Here is a 16,723-nt window from a genome sequence, read left to right on the forward strand (position 1 = left end):
AGACTGATAAGTAGAGATGTTCCGATACTCTTTTTCCCTCCCAATATCTATTCCGATACCTGAGCTACCAACTACTGAATCGATACCCAAGTGTGTATCTGGAAAAACAGTTGTGCCCTGTATAAATTGACAGAAATTCATTTACGATGTACTTTATAGTTATTAATAAAACATAATTAATAAAACAAATAAATACAGTGAAGCAGAGTATTTTCATCATCAGACATTCAGCTGTAGTATTATTTATTGTACTTTACTGAAACAAGTTCAGCTGCCATAAAGTTCAAACACCATAAACTGAAAAGAAATCAATTCAAGTATTACAGAGTAAATGTATAAAAAATTAGAGTATAAAGATATACTTTAAAAAATATGAATAAGATGAGAAAATAACCTCTTTGAAACTTAAAATTCAGAAACATTTTAAAAATAAAATGGTGTGCTTCCGTCTTCTTTTTTGCTGCTCTAACAATGATTGTTGTGGCACAACTTCAGGGGAGAGGGACTGACTCTAGGTTTGCAGTGTTAAGCAAAGCTAACAAGCATAAGTCTCATTTAAAAAAAAAGATTGGTATCAGATCGGTTATGGATTTAAATACTCGCTGATACCAATGCCAGAATTTTTGTAGTATCGGCAAGTATTTTCTATTCTAGTATCTTATCAGAGCAACCTCACTGATAAGTCTGAAAGGTGAGCAGGCTTTTAAGGTTCATCGTTACTGCAGCTAAAGGCCACTGTGACCCATCATTAGACATGACCTTCTGGAGTAAACATTATCTAGATGTCATGTTGTGTGCTGTCATATCAAGGATTTTGAAGCAGAAAAAGCATGCACATGACCTGAAAAAAAAAGGTTTTTGATTTACTTTGTATCAAGGGTTTTCAACGTTCTATGTTCAAATGCGGAATGCATTATTATTTTTAAAAAACTGTGTTCCTAGTTTTAATTAATGTTTAAATTATTATTAAATAGAAATATTTATTTTTCCATACAAAATAGTCATGTTTAAGATCTTATTTCTTTAAAAACAGCGAGCTTCACTGCCTGGCCGAGATACGATATAAAGTGGGTTTCAGACCAAACAAGAAGCACTGCATTATATTATATTTTTCCACACTATGTCTTTAAAATATGGAAATTAATTTTACCCAAGTATTTTTAATAGAATTTTTGCTGCTTATGACGGTGCCTGCTTCTTTGTTTGTATGTATATATATATATATATATATATATATATATATATATATATATATATATATATATATATTTATATATATATATTTATTTATTTATTTATTTATTTATTTATTAAAAAATTTCAGTTTCTATTTAGCTTTTGTTTGTATATTAGTGTTGGGTTAAATTAATTTCTAACATTTAACACCTAAGCCAATGTCATTCGATTTGGCAAAATTTCTAAAGCTTTAAAGATAGTACAGATAATAAATATTTCAATTCAATAATAATTTTCATTTGATAAACAAGCAGTTTTTAATAGTTATAGTTAACAATAGCATTTCAAGCTTTAAGAGCGAAATGGATAATATTGGGAGTCATACTGTAGATGACTAAGCTCTTAAGGTGAATGTACAAGGTGCTGTTTTTGATGTTGTACAAGCTCATACACATTATTTTTTTCCCCACTGAGAGAAGTCGCATGGTAATCGTTGATGCTTATTTGGTTGCGGCTTGTAACATGTAAGAGGAACTGAAGCCGAGTGGCTTATAAGCTCCCATTTTTACATTTGAAAAAAGTTCAGAAGATGTCAGCTTGGATACATGAGGTGTGTGTTCTGTATGCAGCATGATGTGTAATGTTATGAGAGAGAGGCTCTGAAAGCAATGTTTTCCTCTGTCCATGTTTTTGGCATGAAATTTCATGCAATTGCTTCAGAATTCCCAGGGTCATAAAATAGTGTCGTATATCACTGTGTCTGAACGATTTTCACATTAAATTACTTGTGACATGTACGTGGACATGCAATCTTCCCATCAGAATTTGCACCATGTACACTCCAATGTTAATTTTGACAGCGAATTTTGATTTAGTTTTAGTCGTAGACTTTTGACTCAAATTCTATTTTAGTTTTAGTCATATTTTCATCTTCTGAATCGTTTTAGTTTTAGTCTAGTTTTAGTCGACTAAATCTTCTATGTTTTTAGTTGAGAAAGCAACATTGAAGCACAGTGATAGCACGCTTTATTTACATGCAAGCATATGTACAGTGGAAATCATCCATCATTGTTATTGTTAACCATAATCAAGTGTAAAATGGGTTGACTGACTTTCTAATTTAGAGGAACGGGGTACTTTAGACATTACATGTGTGTTGGAGATGTCGGCGATCTCTGTGGGGTTCCTCCAGATTTCTGAAACGTTTTAATGAGAGTATTGCTGGTGTCTTTGATCATTTGGGAAATAGGGATGACAGCTGGAATTTGACTGGTGTTACTATCTATGAACTCTCTAAAGGCGTGCGCCGCGTATGCAGCTATGTGTGTATGTCTTACCAGAGCTCAGGTGCTGTGGAGAGGCAGCTGTTGGGATATCACTGAGGTCTCACAAGAACTGTTCTACTTTTTCTTCTGCAGATCGCACTGAGAAGCGCTCCACCATGCCCGACTCACCTGCTGATGTGAAAACACAGTCCAGGTTAACTCCGCCCACCATGCCTCCTCCCCCCACCACACAGGGAGCTCCCAGGACCAGCTCCTTCACCCCCACAGCATGTGAGTATTCGGCCTATCCCTCTGCAGAAGAACAATGCGTTTGAATAGCACAGAGTAGGAAGTGTTCAAATATTTTCATTCAGTGTATAGCAATTCGTTTCCTAGTACTGGGTTGCAGCTGGAAGAGCATCCGCTGCCTAAAACATTTGTTGGAATAGTTGGTGGTTCATTTCCCTGTGGCGGCCCCTGCTAAATAAGGGACTAAGCCAACGGAATTTAATGAATGAATAGCTAATGGTTACTTTACTGTTAGCCAGCACTCACTTTTGGGGATTTATACCTACCTAACTTTAAATAGTAACAGTGCTTGACCCCAGTGAGTTGCAAACAAAAATTAGCTATCATTGGAAAGAAGACATTTTGAGCTTTACTTTGGTTCATCTAGAAAGTTATGCTAAAAAAATATGAAAGGTTATACATTATGAAGTAATGAGAAAAAAAATGAGATTGTGTTCAATATTTGTTTTTCCATATACAAAAACTGGAAAACATTAATGACCTAAAACAAATATGCATTGAAAGCCAAGTGTCTCGTGAGCTTACATTTTAAATTTGATGAAGATAGCATGCAAGATGAGTTTTCTGTAAAAGGTTTTCCAAGGCTATATATCGTTGTCCTTCTCTCCCTCACCAACAGAGGCATTTTCTAAAAAACATCCTTCCCAAACTAAAACCTTAACAGTTGCTGAATGATTTGGTCTGCATTCACAGTTCATATATCTTTGGAAAGAAGACACTCTGGGCTTTTTTTAAAAAACAATTGCATCGCACTAAATATTTTTATTTCATAAATATATGAAATTAGTCCAAGAGCATACAGAATATTAATACAGATTAAAAAGGGAGTAAACCAACTGCTATTTACTCACTTTTTTTAAAAGCTTGTTGACTCAACTTATTTTTATAATTATGCTCAAAGTTTATTTACTTAATAGTTTTAAGGTAACGAGTTTACTCACTTTATTAAACTAAAATTTAACTAATCACACTTAGCAGTGTAGTAAACCTTTAAAGGGATACTTATTTCTTCATTTTCCTTCGGCTTAGTCCCTTTATTCATCAGAAGTCCTCACAATGGATTAAACCTCCAACTTATCCAGCATATTTAATACAAATAATAATAATAATAATAATACATTTTATTTAAAGCGCCTTGTAAGACATTTTATTTGTAAGCGCCTTGCCCTTCCAGCTGCAACCCAGTACTTGGAAACACCCATACATTCTCACATACACATACACCACAGCCAATTTAGTTTATCCAATTCACTTATAACGCATGTCTTTGGAATGTGGGGTAAACCGGAACACCCAGAGGAAACCCAAATGAACACGGGGAGAACATGCAAACGCCACACAGAAAGGCCAACTGGCCCAGTCGGGACTCGAACCAGCGACCTTCTTGTTGTGAGGCAACAGTGCTAATAACTAAGCCACTGTGCTGCCCCTTAAAGAGATAGTTCACCCACAAATGAACATTTACTCACTGTTTTCTCAACCTCAAGTGGTTTCAAACCTTTGAAGTAAGCTGAAAACCTGTTATCATTAACTCAAATAGTAGGAAAAAACAAATGCTGTGGAAGTCAATGTTTTCAGATTTCTTCAAAATGTTTTACTTTGTGTTTAACAGAGGAAAGAAAGTCAATAAGATTTGAAACAAATACAGTAAACAGATTTTAATATTGAGTGCATACATTATATTGATGCATACGTTTTCTGCATTCAAAGTATAAATAAGTTATTATTAAAAAAGGCTGCATAATGTACAATTTCAACATCAATGTGTGCAGCACAGGAATCATAATCAACCAGGCACCACAGTTTGAAATGCAATTAATTTGTGAATTAATTGCAAAGTTTAAATATAATGGAGTGAATGATTGTCATTTTTATGTCTTTTTAAGGCATGTTACTGTGTAAACATTTCAGGCAAGTTGCATTCAAGTTGAATTGTATTTATTTGTTCTTGAAAGGTGTTTATTAAATTTTATTCAGACACACCGCCTGACAAAAGCTTTCCAGCCATTCTAAAATAATGAATTCTTTTCCAATAGTTTTATTCAAATCATCTCTTGAAATTGCTTTCAAATTGCAATACATGTGCAGTAGCAGCAAAACTAAATATTTAGCAATGTCAATTTAAAAGAGATGTGCTTATAGAAACAAACTAATAATAAATCTGTTCTGTCTGTGTCCCTAAAGTTATGCATTGAGGATGGAAAATAATATGGGTATTTATTTCAGATCTAATTTGAGCAGTGCTAAAATATTGCTGAAATTTTGCACTTTCTTGTTAAATTTCCAATCATATACATTAGGTTTGTTTTTAAGTTTTTAGTTTAGTTAAAAACGTTACTTTTACTGTTTTGTGTGGATTTTTTAAAATATATCCTCGGGACATGTACATTTCAGAAATGTCAATGCAGCTTTAAAGATCAAAACTAATATTTCAAATAATGTACGTTGATGAAGGTCCTTTCTGATGCTCTAGATTACATAAAAAACCAAGTGGCATATGGTACAAACATCTAGGAACAAAACACAAACATTGAAACATTAGAAAATCCGAACAGAGAAGGATCAAACTATTCAAAAGTAAAGCAGTAAAATTATCCAGGGCTTTAAGGCCAGCTGCTTGACTAATCACTCCGATAATCAGTCAGCTTTGAAATTGAAAGAATATGTGGTTTTGCACTCGCCTCATTACAGCCGACATGAGTTCCCCTCGTCTTCTGACCTGCAGATTTTTGCCTCTGCCCGCTGGCTGATGCCACAAAGAGCATCACACATGCCAGCTCAGGGGAACTCTGGAGTGGCTCGCTATCAAAGCCGTCCGTGCTGCAGCCTCCCAGCACCATGTCAGAGTAATTGAGCAGTGGTGTGCTGTCAACAGCAGTAACGCATTCCTCTCTCTGATGTTACATCCCTAAAAACAGATCAGTTGGACTCTGCAATTAGCGCTTATGAAAAAAGAGAGACAAAAAGCAAAGCCGGGTCTGAAGCAATCCGGAGCCTTTTTAAAGGCAGACTCTAATTATACATTCTGAAGGTTTAACAAAGCAAGCGCTTTGATTTCCCCTCCATGTAATTGTTACCAGATGCAGCTCAAGTATCTCGTTTCGGTTCTGTTGGAGGGAGGCCAGGCAAACGAGGCTATCACGCAGCCTAATCTCATTAGAGAGACGTTGATTCCAAGCTGCATCCCTCCGCTGCGTATGTTTCTCATCGTGGCGCGGGGGGCACTCGACCACATGTATTCTCCTCCTCTGGACTTAATGTGTCTGATGTATGGATGCAGGAACGCACAGCTTCCTTCTCAGAGCTGCTGTGGCTGATTCAAAACAAATGCTCCACTGTCATAAGAGCCTCATTCAAGCGCTGTCAGTCATTTTTGACAAAGCTTTCCTTTTGAGGAACGTTCCTGGCAGTGTTTAATACGAATCTTTAGGGTTTAGAATCATTCACTGCGCTCCAGTTAAAAATAGATGCCAGCGTTCTCTTTGTGGTGTGTGGAAATAATCATCGTTCTGTTTTCCAGTAACGAATGGCACCAGTCACTCTCCCACTGCACTAAATGGAGCTCCATCTCCACCCAATGGCTTCAGCAATGGGCCTTCGTCATCATCTTCATCCTCGCTGGCCAATCAACAGCTGCCACCGGCCTGTGGAGCAAGGCAGCTGAGCAAGCTCAAACGCTTCCTCACAACACTACAGCAGTTCGGCAATGACATCTCGCCTGAGATAGGAGAACGAGTTCGCACGCTGGTCTTAGGACTTGTGGTAAGTTTGTAGTCGCAAATCAGATCTGTTGGTGACTGATGTGGGTATAAAATCAAAATTGACCCAGCCTAATTTATGATTGAAAACCGTTTATTCAGCATTTGTTTTATCTTTATCAAAATGTCTTCATGTAAATTAGCAGTCTACAGTGTTTCCTCTAGGATTTTTTTTCCAGCTGTGATTGCAGGCCTTTTACACAGATCTACAACTACCTGTGGTGTTATTTCAATGACAAATGCCGTGTGTGTGGTATAGGGCTGTGCGTTTAATCAAAATCGAATCATAATTGTGGTTAGAAACAATGAGATTAGCTAATTGCAAGAGGCTACGATATGAAATCTATATTATTTAATTTCCACCACCCAGAGCAAATGTGTGTGTGACAAGTCTTACTAGCTAATTGAATGAGCGCGCTTTCGTTATGCACAATTTTGATTGAACTTAACTATGCAGAATGCCCACAATAAAACAAACAAACAGTAAAGTTTGAACAAGTAAGATGATGGCGTCTGCTGCTTCAAAAGCATTCATAGATGAAGTAATATCAAAGAAAAACATTACATTGATAATATGGGAATATCTTGGTTTCGAAGTCATAGATACTGAACAAAATCAGGTCATTTGTAAGAGCTGTCACAGAATTGTTGCCACAGCCCAAGGAAATACAACAACCAGCACCTAAAAAAGCACCCTAGCCGGCTATTTGAGGAGCATCTTGCTAAAAATTAACTAAAAGTTTTGCTTGTGATGCTCAATCTAGCAACAGCAAAGTTAAAGACCTCGCTAAAGACACGGTGCCTTTTATTGCAGTGAACAAAGAGGGATTTAAAAACCTCATCCAAATGCTGGAAAGGAGATATACACTTCCACCTCACACATAATTTTGCCATTTTGCAGTAATAAAGTTGGACGTTGAATGTTGTGATATTTTTGTAGCATCTGCGATAATTATTTAGTTTTTAGACAATATAGGCTACAGAAAGCAATGTTAGTTTTGCTGAGTGTTCTGTATTTTCATAATTGTTATCTCCCTAATTTGATATAATGTCATTTTATTTGTTTACTGTTTGCTCTGGAGAAAAAAAGGGGTGTTTCAATTATGAATATTTTAAAACAGTTTGAATAAATGTTGGAGTTAATATCTGTACAGTTCCTGTTTAACTAACACTCACTGCATTTTAGCAGTAAGAAGCTACGATCCAGATTATTGAGCTCAGTCTTGACTACAAAATTAAATCACAATTCAAATCGAAATCGCAATATCTGTTCACAATTAAAATCACAATTAGAAATTTTTCCCAAATCGCACAGACCTAGCGTGGTATTACATGTCGAGATCACATTTATGTAATACGAGCATGCGAAAAGGAGCAGATAATTGAAACTGTTTGAAACCAAATGTCTAATGAATGTCAAACGTCAAACTTATTTTACCGCGGTCATTTACTGAATGAGGATGTCTCTAACATTTATTTGACTTTGCTAGGAATATTTATGAATGTCTCCAATAGACCTACAGTACATGGCATTGATGCATCCTGAAGATAAGTGAAACGGCCTTAAACTCCAGCAAGATAAAGTCCTTGTTTGCAGAACCATAGACCTTTATTTATACATAAAGTATAATTATGTGTTCAATATAACTGAAAGCTACGTCGTGTTTGCTGACTTCACGCATCACACACCTGTCAGTCAGTCAGTCAGCATGTCACCTTAAAGGGTTAAACAAACACTGCACAGCACTACTATGATTACAGAAAAGTTTGCTCTGTTATAATTTACTTACCTTTTAATATGTTTTGGAGTGATTATAACCCAGTATAAAAAAATTAAAACAACGACTAAATGTTTTGAATGAGAAGCTGTAATGTAGCCATGGCGGGAATGAATTTTGGTGATATACTGTATATCAGACTTCTTCATTAATTTATTTAGCCTAAACTACACAATCTCTCCCGTTTTTGAATGCCAGTCCAGTTTCTGTTCCGATAATGGGTTTTGCTTAGATGGTTGTTGCAGTATGAAATAAAAAACTAAAATGGAGAAGCGTACAGTGGCTTATATCTTCTAAAAAAGTTTTCACAGGAAAATTTTATTTATTTTGTTTTTTTGCCACCAAAAAGGTTTTGCCAAAAAAATCTTGTTTTTCTTTCATTGTATAAAGGCTTGTCCAACAACAACAAATCAAACAGAATGCATTTGTAGCTAAGGATAGCAACAAAACTGTGGAAAAAAAAATCCACTTGACAAGATGTGCAGCATAAGCTGCACCGCGGCGTTATTTTCGCTAATATGTAGTTATGGAATAAACAAAGGCGAAATAGCAGCTTGTACTAGAGGAGGGCTGCTTTAATTAGCCATTCCAAAGGAAAGCTCTTTTTTTCAGCGGGCATTTGTTTATTTTTTGCTGTGTCTACATGCAGAGGCTTCCTTGTGTCCCCTTGGCTTCCGTGGCTCTTTTTAATTCGCTCCCCACTCTGCCTTATTGAAAAGAGTGACACACTTAATTAGCGCCGCCGATGCTGGAGAAAAGCTCAGGAGGCTTTCTGGCTGTCAAAACAGGCCGCTGCAATCTGGCCGAACAGATGTAAGCCTAATGTAACAAAATTCAGGTCTGGGAAATGAGGGGAGAAAAAAAAAGCCTGTGTATTTTTCTCAAATGTACGACTCCCTGCTCTCTTTCCCATCTTTCCCTCCACTAACTCTCTTGGAAATAACATCTCGAAAATTGAAAATGGTGTCCTATCAGTCTGTTAAAAGATGATAGAGCGGAAAGCAGGAGAAATCCAATCGAGTCATTTCTCCTTTATACATTTTAACAGGGCTGAGATATATGTCAGTTTGGTAGCAAAACAAGACACGTTTTTGTTAAAGGCTCGTATCTTCTGTGTGCCTTCTGATGTTTATGCCATGTTTTATCTCGCAGAGCAAGCTTTACGGTGTTATGCTGCATCTGTAGTTGTGTTTGTGCATGTGTTTGTTGACGCAACGATGATGCGGTCAGCACATGCTGCCAGATCAAACTTCCCCATTCTAGGCCTTTCACCGCAGCCATCCATATGACTCCCATTACAGTCTTCAAATCATTCAATCTTCAGCAGGATATAGTTTTGCCTCCAATAAGTAATATTATCTCATAATGTTTTCCACATGTATTCATGCATGCGCCCTCTTTTTTCCTCTCTCCCTGCAGAACTCCACTCTAACCATTGAGGAATTCCACTCCAAACTGCAAGAAGCGACCAACTTCCCACTCCGACCGTTTGTCATCCCGTTTCTGAAGGTATTGCTCAATCAAGAAATCTGGGATGCATTTAAACAACTGAAGCACTGATACATATTTCTTTAAGCTATTGATTTTTTTCATCCCTCATTTTTAAATGGATATCTAATGTGCAAAGAGACCTCAATCTTAATCAATTGGACTATTTTTTATAATTGGAATTACATAATGTGATGTGAGTCTAACAGCACCATAAGATCCCGTCCCACAGCACAATGTGTCTATTTATTCCCATGTGTCGATGGAATCCCTTGTTCTGCTGTCGATTTTCTCACACGCTGAATTTGGGAGGGCAGGCCACATCTGAAAGCATTACCACAGTAAGACGATCTGTTGTCTGGGAGAATATCAACCTTTGCCCTCCCTGCCGCCCATTTGTCACTGCGACCCTTATTTCATTACAGTTAAATGTGTCTGTGGCCCTGTTTATGTTGGAGCACTTAACACGAACCGTTCAAATAAACACTCGGCGTATTATTCTTTCGACGAAGGGAAGTATTTCAGTTACACATGGCACATTTTTGTATTGGAGATTAAAATGATTGTAGCCTGCAGAGCGAACGCGCAGTTTGCTAATTTATGACATATGTAGCAAATAGACAGCAGCGCTTGATAGAGATTAAATTCTCATGAGCTTTGATCCATATGCTGACGGCTGTATCCATCCAGCCTCAATCGTTAGCCATTCGTTTTCATCTGCTTGTAAGTGACAGCTATTACAAACGCCGCACCAACCTACCCATTCGCCTCCCTCTTTGTCTAACCTTCACCCCCTCCTCCTCGTTTCCCATCTTTCTCTTGCTCTTAGCTTTCCTTTATCGCCATTTCCATAATAATGAAATAAGCAACTGTTGGAGATTGATCAAATCTGTTCCAGGTAGCAAAGAATTCTGGCCCAGATTTGGCATAAAGCTGGCACAGAAGGCATTCATTCAGTACATGGCCAGGGTTTGGCACCGTCTTTAAGGCGGCACACAAGATTTGGGCCAGATGTAAAATGTTGAATTTGGCCCAGATGTTAAACATTGATATGTGGGTCACATAAGTTTGGGCTGTCTTGACCCACATTTAAAATACATTCAAATTATTTTTGAGTAAAGAAAAAAATTCTACCAATCAGGTCACTTTGAGAAAAAGCATGTCCATAGTGTGCCTAAAGCCTGGTTTATACTCGGCGCGTCCACTAGTTCGCTTGAATGAGCGCGGCGAATATGATGTCATTGCGGTGTTTGCAAAGGTTTGCTTTGGGTGCGCACATTTTACAGTGTAGGGATAACCAGATGACCAATAATTCTTGCCTAGAAATTGCAAAAGCTGTGGGAAAGCAAGAACGTTTTTGTAAAAGTTTGGAAAAACCTGAGAGATAAGATTGTTAAAGCCAAAACAGATTTTTAAATTAATGTTTTTTCACCATTTATTTATAATTTAAAATATATTAATAGTTACAAAACTATAATTAAGGAACAGTTTATTTATTGGATATCTGAAAAAGAATATTTTAACCTATCGGTTTACAACAGGAGTGTCAAACTCAAGTCCTGGAGGGCCGAAGCCCTGCACAGTTTAGTTCCAACCCTGCTCCAACACACTTACCTGTAGGTTTCAAACAAGCCTGAAGGACTCAATTAGTTTGATCAGGTGTGTTTAATTAGGGTTGGAACTAAACTGTGCAGAGCTGTGCAGAGCCCTTTTGGAACTGAGTTTAACACCTGTGGTTTACAACATACTTTTTTTTTTTTTTTACTTTATTGGTGATAATGGTTTATTAGTTCTATAATAAAAAATACATTTGTAGAGCAACTCATGTTCTGTTGTCATAAATATTTTAATAAACTTTAATAGGTAGAACTGTCTGAGATATGAACAAAAAATCTTTATAATCATTAAAATAATTTATACAATTAATAAAAATAATTAGTAAAAAATTCTTCAACGAGAATGGATGTTTCCTAGTAATGGGTTGCAGCTGGAAGTTCATCCGCTGCGTGAAACATATGCTGGATAAGTTGGCGGTTCATTCCGCTGTGGCGACCCCAGATTAATAAAGGGACTAAGCCAAAAAAAAGAAAATGAATGAATGAATTAATGAAATTTTAAATTATATTATTAATATGATGTAGTTCCGGAAATTTTGTACTTCTATTTTGTACTTTTATCCGTCTGATTTTACGGTGGGTTTCTTTTGACCTGCCCTTGCCCTTGTTTTAATAATATCACAATGGCAAACACGTCAAGCATAAAAGCCTCGCTCGTTTCTTGAGTTGCGTACACAGTCAGCGGAAGTCCGCAATGCGGTGCCAGGTAAAAGTATAATTAAGGCTTAAAGAACAATGCTTCATGGGTTTATCAATCTCCTTGCAATCATGACAAAGCAACCTATCTGGCACATTTTAGGCCCAGTTAGTCAACCTGACTTGACCCAGATATGGTCCATGTTTGGCCCTTGTCTGGAAGCCAGACTTGGTCCAGTCATGTACCGTAATTCACTGCGGCATGTGGGCCAAGCAAAACCTGATTGTGTGGGCCAGAGCTGGGCCAGAGAAATTTTGCTATGTGGGTTGTTTACTCCATTAGGCTACGATGGACAGGGGTCTGTCAATTTGTTGCGTTTTCCATTCTCGCGGCGCCCCATTTTAAAGGCATTTCATCTCATCCACTGCTTGTCCTGCTGTAGAAATCGGTCCCATTAGAGGTTGTGGCGGTCACTGCATAGAAGTGAACAGAAAAACTTCCCTGACTTGCTCAATTCCACACCATATGGTTACTGTATCATCCAGTCAGGAGGGGTGGCATCAAAGATGCAACTTGTGTTTTTTTTTTCTCGCTCCCTCTCTCCCTCTCGTCTAATTTTAGTGGTTTTCCTCAAAGGAGCCTTTAATGACAAATACCATATGGCGGTGGGAACAGGGGCTTTTAAAAGTGTGCAGAAGCGCAGCTGCAACAATGTGCATTAGCAGCGTTTTTTCATTAGGCTAATGTTGTCTAGCGACCCTCCCGTCAGAGTTGGGTTTTGCGGGGAAGTGTTTACAGGAAGGGCATAGTGCATCACGCTAATGATGTAATCCAAATTCGACGCCAGCTGACGGCCTTTCTGCTGATGGCTTTTGTTTACGATTTTCTCTAAATGGATTCCTTGTCAGATAAATTTGTAATATTTAGCCGCCGTTTCGTTCAGCAGGCTCCATAAAGCCTGTAAGCACATGTGTTCCTCTGTGGCTCCGTGCCTCATTGCTCAGAGACGTACTCAGCGTGACATAGTCGGCGCTTCACCACATGCTAGCGGTGCAGAGGAAGAGAGGATTACATATACGTGGCAAACTGCTTTGCGGCTTGTGTTTGATATGCTGGTTTCCAACTAACTGTGTGCTAATGGACCACACAGGAGCTGGAGAACACACTCAGATCTAATCGAAGCACATGTTGGATTATTGTGTGTTTGTAAACTTTTTAAATAAAAAATCGATGACGATAAACAATAAGATTATAGGTTTTACCTCCATTATCTGAAATTAATTAAAACAAAGCTGTGCGCAACAAAATAAATCAAAGTCCTGATCAGATTTTTTCTAATTTTTACTTGCCCTGCCAAAATTTTCACTGGCCTCGCCAAAAAAAATAGTTAATAGCTATTTTTTTACCACATGTTTTAAATAATGTGTCAAAAGCCAAACATAGTTGTATACATACACTTTTTTTCAGCATAACTTTTCTTTAAATTAAAAAAAAATTGTGATGTAAATATATAAATTATAAAATATAAAACCTCAAATAGCCGTTTGAAATATTATTTAAAAAATTAGCATTTTTATCAGGCTCATGTGTGTAGGCTTAGTAGTTTCAGATTTATGGCAAAGAATACACTCTTTTAAAAGTCTCAAAGTTAAATAATTCAACATAAACATAGGAGCCTGAGAAAAAGGGTTTTGCATAGCACTTAGAGGTTTGTGCGTCTGAAATTTTCATATTATATATATATATATATATATATATATATATATATATATATATATATATATATATATATATATTATAAGCGAAAATGTGCACTTTAAATTTGACATCCACAGAGAGGTCAGACTTTCTTGTATATAGTCTCATTTCAGTTGTCAAGTTTTGTAAAAATCTATCTATTGAATTAATCGCTCTATCAAAAAAACGTTGGCTAGAATTATGCATTATAGGTCTAAATTATAGAGAGATATGATGAAGCGAGACTGCAGTCAGATCATGAAGCAAATCAATGTTGATCTTTCTTTCAAGGTGTCAGTGCAGAAATTAACAAAACAACAGGCCTAATACAAATTATTATAATAATTATTTCTAATTTTCCTAGCGGAGAAACATCACTCAGTACTATTTGAGCATGCTTTCGCTTTCGTATTCGACATGAAATGCTCATTTATCAGTAGGAATGACATCCCGCCCTAGTCTTATTTCTCTCTTCATAGAGCCGTATACTGTATATTGCGATTACATAACCATAATACACTGTGGTATAGTCTGGTTCGTTAGTTCATTGGATTGTTTTGCTTTCTCACTACAATCAATCCGCTCTGAGTTTGATTCAGTCGAGCCGAGACCACCCTGATTTAGGCGATCTTGGTCCGACTGATTTGGCTCAGATGCAAGCTTGATTGCGAGATTTACATATACCAAACGAACTGGGCTAACTGGGCAAATGAAACAGGTTCCAAAACAAACTTCTAGGAGTGAAGCACCCTATTTGCACAAAATTGACAAACAGTCGCAGCCAAATTAAACTTTAGTGACAAGGCAGCACTAGCCCGATCGGGCCAGTAACAATCCTGTCTACTGTCTAGCACGCTGGCCCCGGACCATCGGGCAGTGCTTAATGTCGAGCCCTGACTTATATGAAATTGTTTGCTAATTCATATTGGAAAGAAACAGAAAAATACAGAGTACGGAAATAATCTTTGCATTGTACATTATGCAGCATGAGATGCTGTATGAGAACTGTCACTAACTTCCATGGCCATTTAAACGAAAGTCTGAGGTCACTGAAGGTCCAAGCAATTTCACTGGTCTCTGGTAATTACCTTAGTGAACTACTAACAGACCATTGCCTCACACAGCTGGCAACCAGAAGGTCCTTTATAAACAGTCTCCACCATTATCATCATTAAAACGAATCAAAATAACTTTATTTATTTACATTCTTTGCGTCTCACATTTTAGATTTTCTCCATTTAATCTGCAGCATGACCAGCGGCTGCTTTTTTAGTCACCACACGTTCTGTTTTAAAAATCTTTGCTTTCATTGTGCTTCGTTCAATATTCAATCAACAAGCTGCTTCTAATTTTAGCCATTACATCACTGAAAAGGCACACTGTGGGAGTACTCAAGTATATTCCAGAGCTGAAAAGATGTCTGATTATAGTCTTAGATCAGAGTCAGAGGCCAGAGAGAAAGAAAGAAAACAGAGATGAAGACAGCACAGAAATAGAGAAAATAGAAATCATCCTCCAACCAACACCTTGTGCTGTTTAGATGCAGCAGTAGTCCAACTGTTGCTGGATGGGGATTCACAAAAACCTTTCATCTGCCGTGAAAATGCTCCTCGGTGTGTCTTTGAAGTGGCAAGGCCTCAGAGTGCTTTCGGAGAAAGCCAAGCCAGCTAGTAATCATGACGGAGATGCAGAGGAAATGAGACAGAAAGAAAGCGAGCATTTCCCCCCTCCAAAACCATCTGCTTTGAAGATGTCACTTTCTGTGTTGACCATGATTGCTCATATCAAGGGCCCAGGGCACTAATGCATGTTTTAGGTCACAATAGAGTGCTGCTCGAAACGCTGCCAGAGTGTCTTTATTTTGGAAGAATGTACCCGTAATGATAATAATGAGTAAACAAAAAAGCGGTGTTTAGAGCCTCTGGCTGTGGACAGCTTCATAGTGCTGCACAACCTGATCGCTATCTCCCCCTACAGGCCAATCTCCCGCTACTGCAGAGGGAACTGGTGCACTGTGCACGGCTGGCCAAGCAGAACCCGGCTCAATACCTAGCCCAACATGAGCAGCTTCTGCTGGACACAAGCACCACGTCGCCTGTCGACTCGTCTGAACTCTTGATGGACGTCAACGAGAATGGCAAGAGAAGAACACCTGACAGGTGAGGCCAACTCTAAACCAGCATCACTGGCAATCAATCTTGTAGTTTTGTTGGCATTTAGCCAATCGCACTGTATTTCTGCTTGCACCTGCAGGTTTTTTTTTTCTTTAAAAATTACCAGCGCAATATAATTTATGCAGTTCAAGAAAAATACAGAGGAAAGTACATAAAATGAATGAACACTAATATTACAGTTGAATTCAGCATTTATAGGCCTCTTGAATTATTAGCCACCTAATATTTTCTATATTGTCCCCCAATTTCTGTTTAACGGAAAGAAGATTTGTTCAATGCATTTCTAAACATAATATTGTTATTGACTAATTTCTAATAATTGATTTCTTGTATCTTTGCCATGATGACAGTACATAATATTTGACTGGATATTTTTCAAGATACTAGTATTCAGCTTAAAGTTACATTTAAAAGCTTAAGATAAATAGGCAAGTTAGGGTATTTAGGCAAACCATTGTATAACAATGGTTTGTTCTATAGACAATCAAAAGAATGCCCATCAGATTACATCTAATATATCCCATCTTCTTTTTGATTCATTTCATATCCTTCCCTCAGGATCTCGGCATAGGGTCTCTTTGGCATGGACAAACAGATACATTTTTTATTTTTATTTTCATTTGTTCTCTGTGCGATTGATTTGCTGAATTTTAATGGGAAGAGATAGTTGCTGTTTTTAGTACTATCAATGTTGTTTGATGTTTGTATTATATATGTGTTGTAAATCTATTACGCTGCAGAACAAATCACCCCAAAAGGCGACAATAAAGTTTACAGTATTAGTA

The 16,723-nt window shown here is 37.4% G+C and overlaps 1 protein-coding gene across 50 annotated transcripts in view; it reads left to right on the top strand.

Annotated features, from left to right (window-relative positions):
- Positions 1-16,723, top strand: part of runx1t1 (RUNX1 partner transcriptional co-repressor 1) — a 233,037-nt gene that overhangs the window by 196,151 nt on the left and 20,163 nt on the right. For all 50 annotated transcript variants that reach the window (XR_015516202.2, XR_015516200.2, XR_015516201.2 and 47 more), the window contains 4 exons: positions 2,595-2,732; positions 6,271-6,512; positions 9,706-9,795; positions 15,742-15,923. Coding sequence is in view for 42 of the 50 variants with exons in the window: in XM_087295005.2 (XP_087151131.1) it covers positions 2,595-2,732; positions 6,271-6,512; positions 9,706-9,795; positions 15,742-15,923 (652 nt within the window). In the remaining 8 variants the exon portion in view is untranslated. The remainder of the gene's footprint in view (positions 1-2,594; positions 2,733-6,270; positions 6,513-9,705; positions 9,796-15,741; positions 15,924-16,723) is intronic.

The sequence above is a fragment of the Danio rerio genome, chromosome 19 (assembly GCF_052040795.2).
Source record: "Danio rerio strain M-AB ecotype USA chromosome 19, GRCz13ab, whole genome shotgun sequence".
Classification (NCBI taxonomy): Eukaryota; Metazoa; Chordata; class Actinopteri; order Cypriniformes; family Danionidae; genus Danio; species Danio rerio.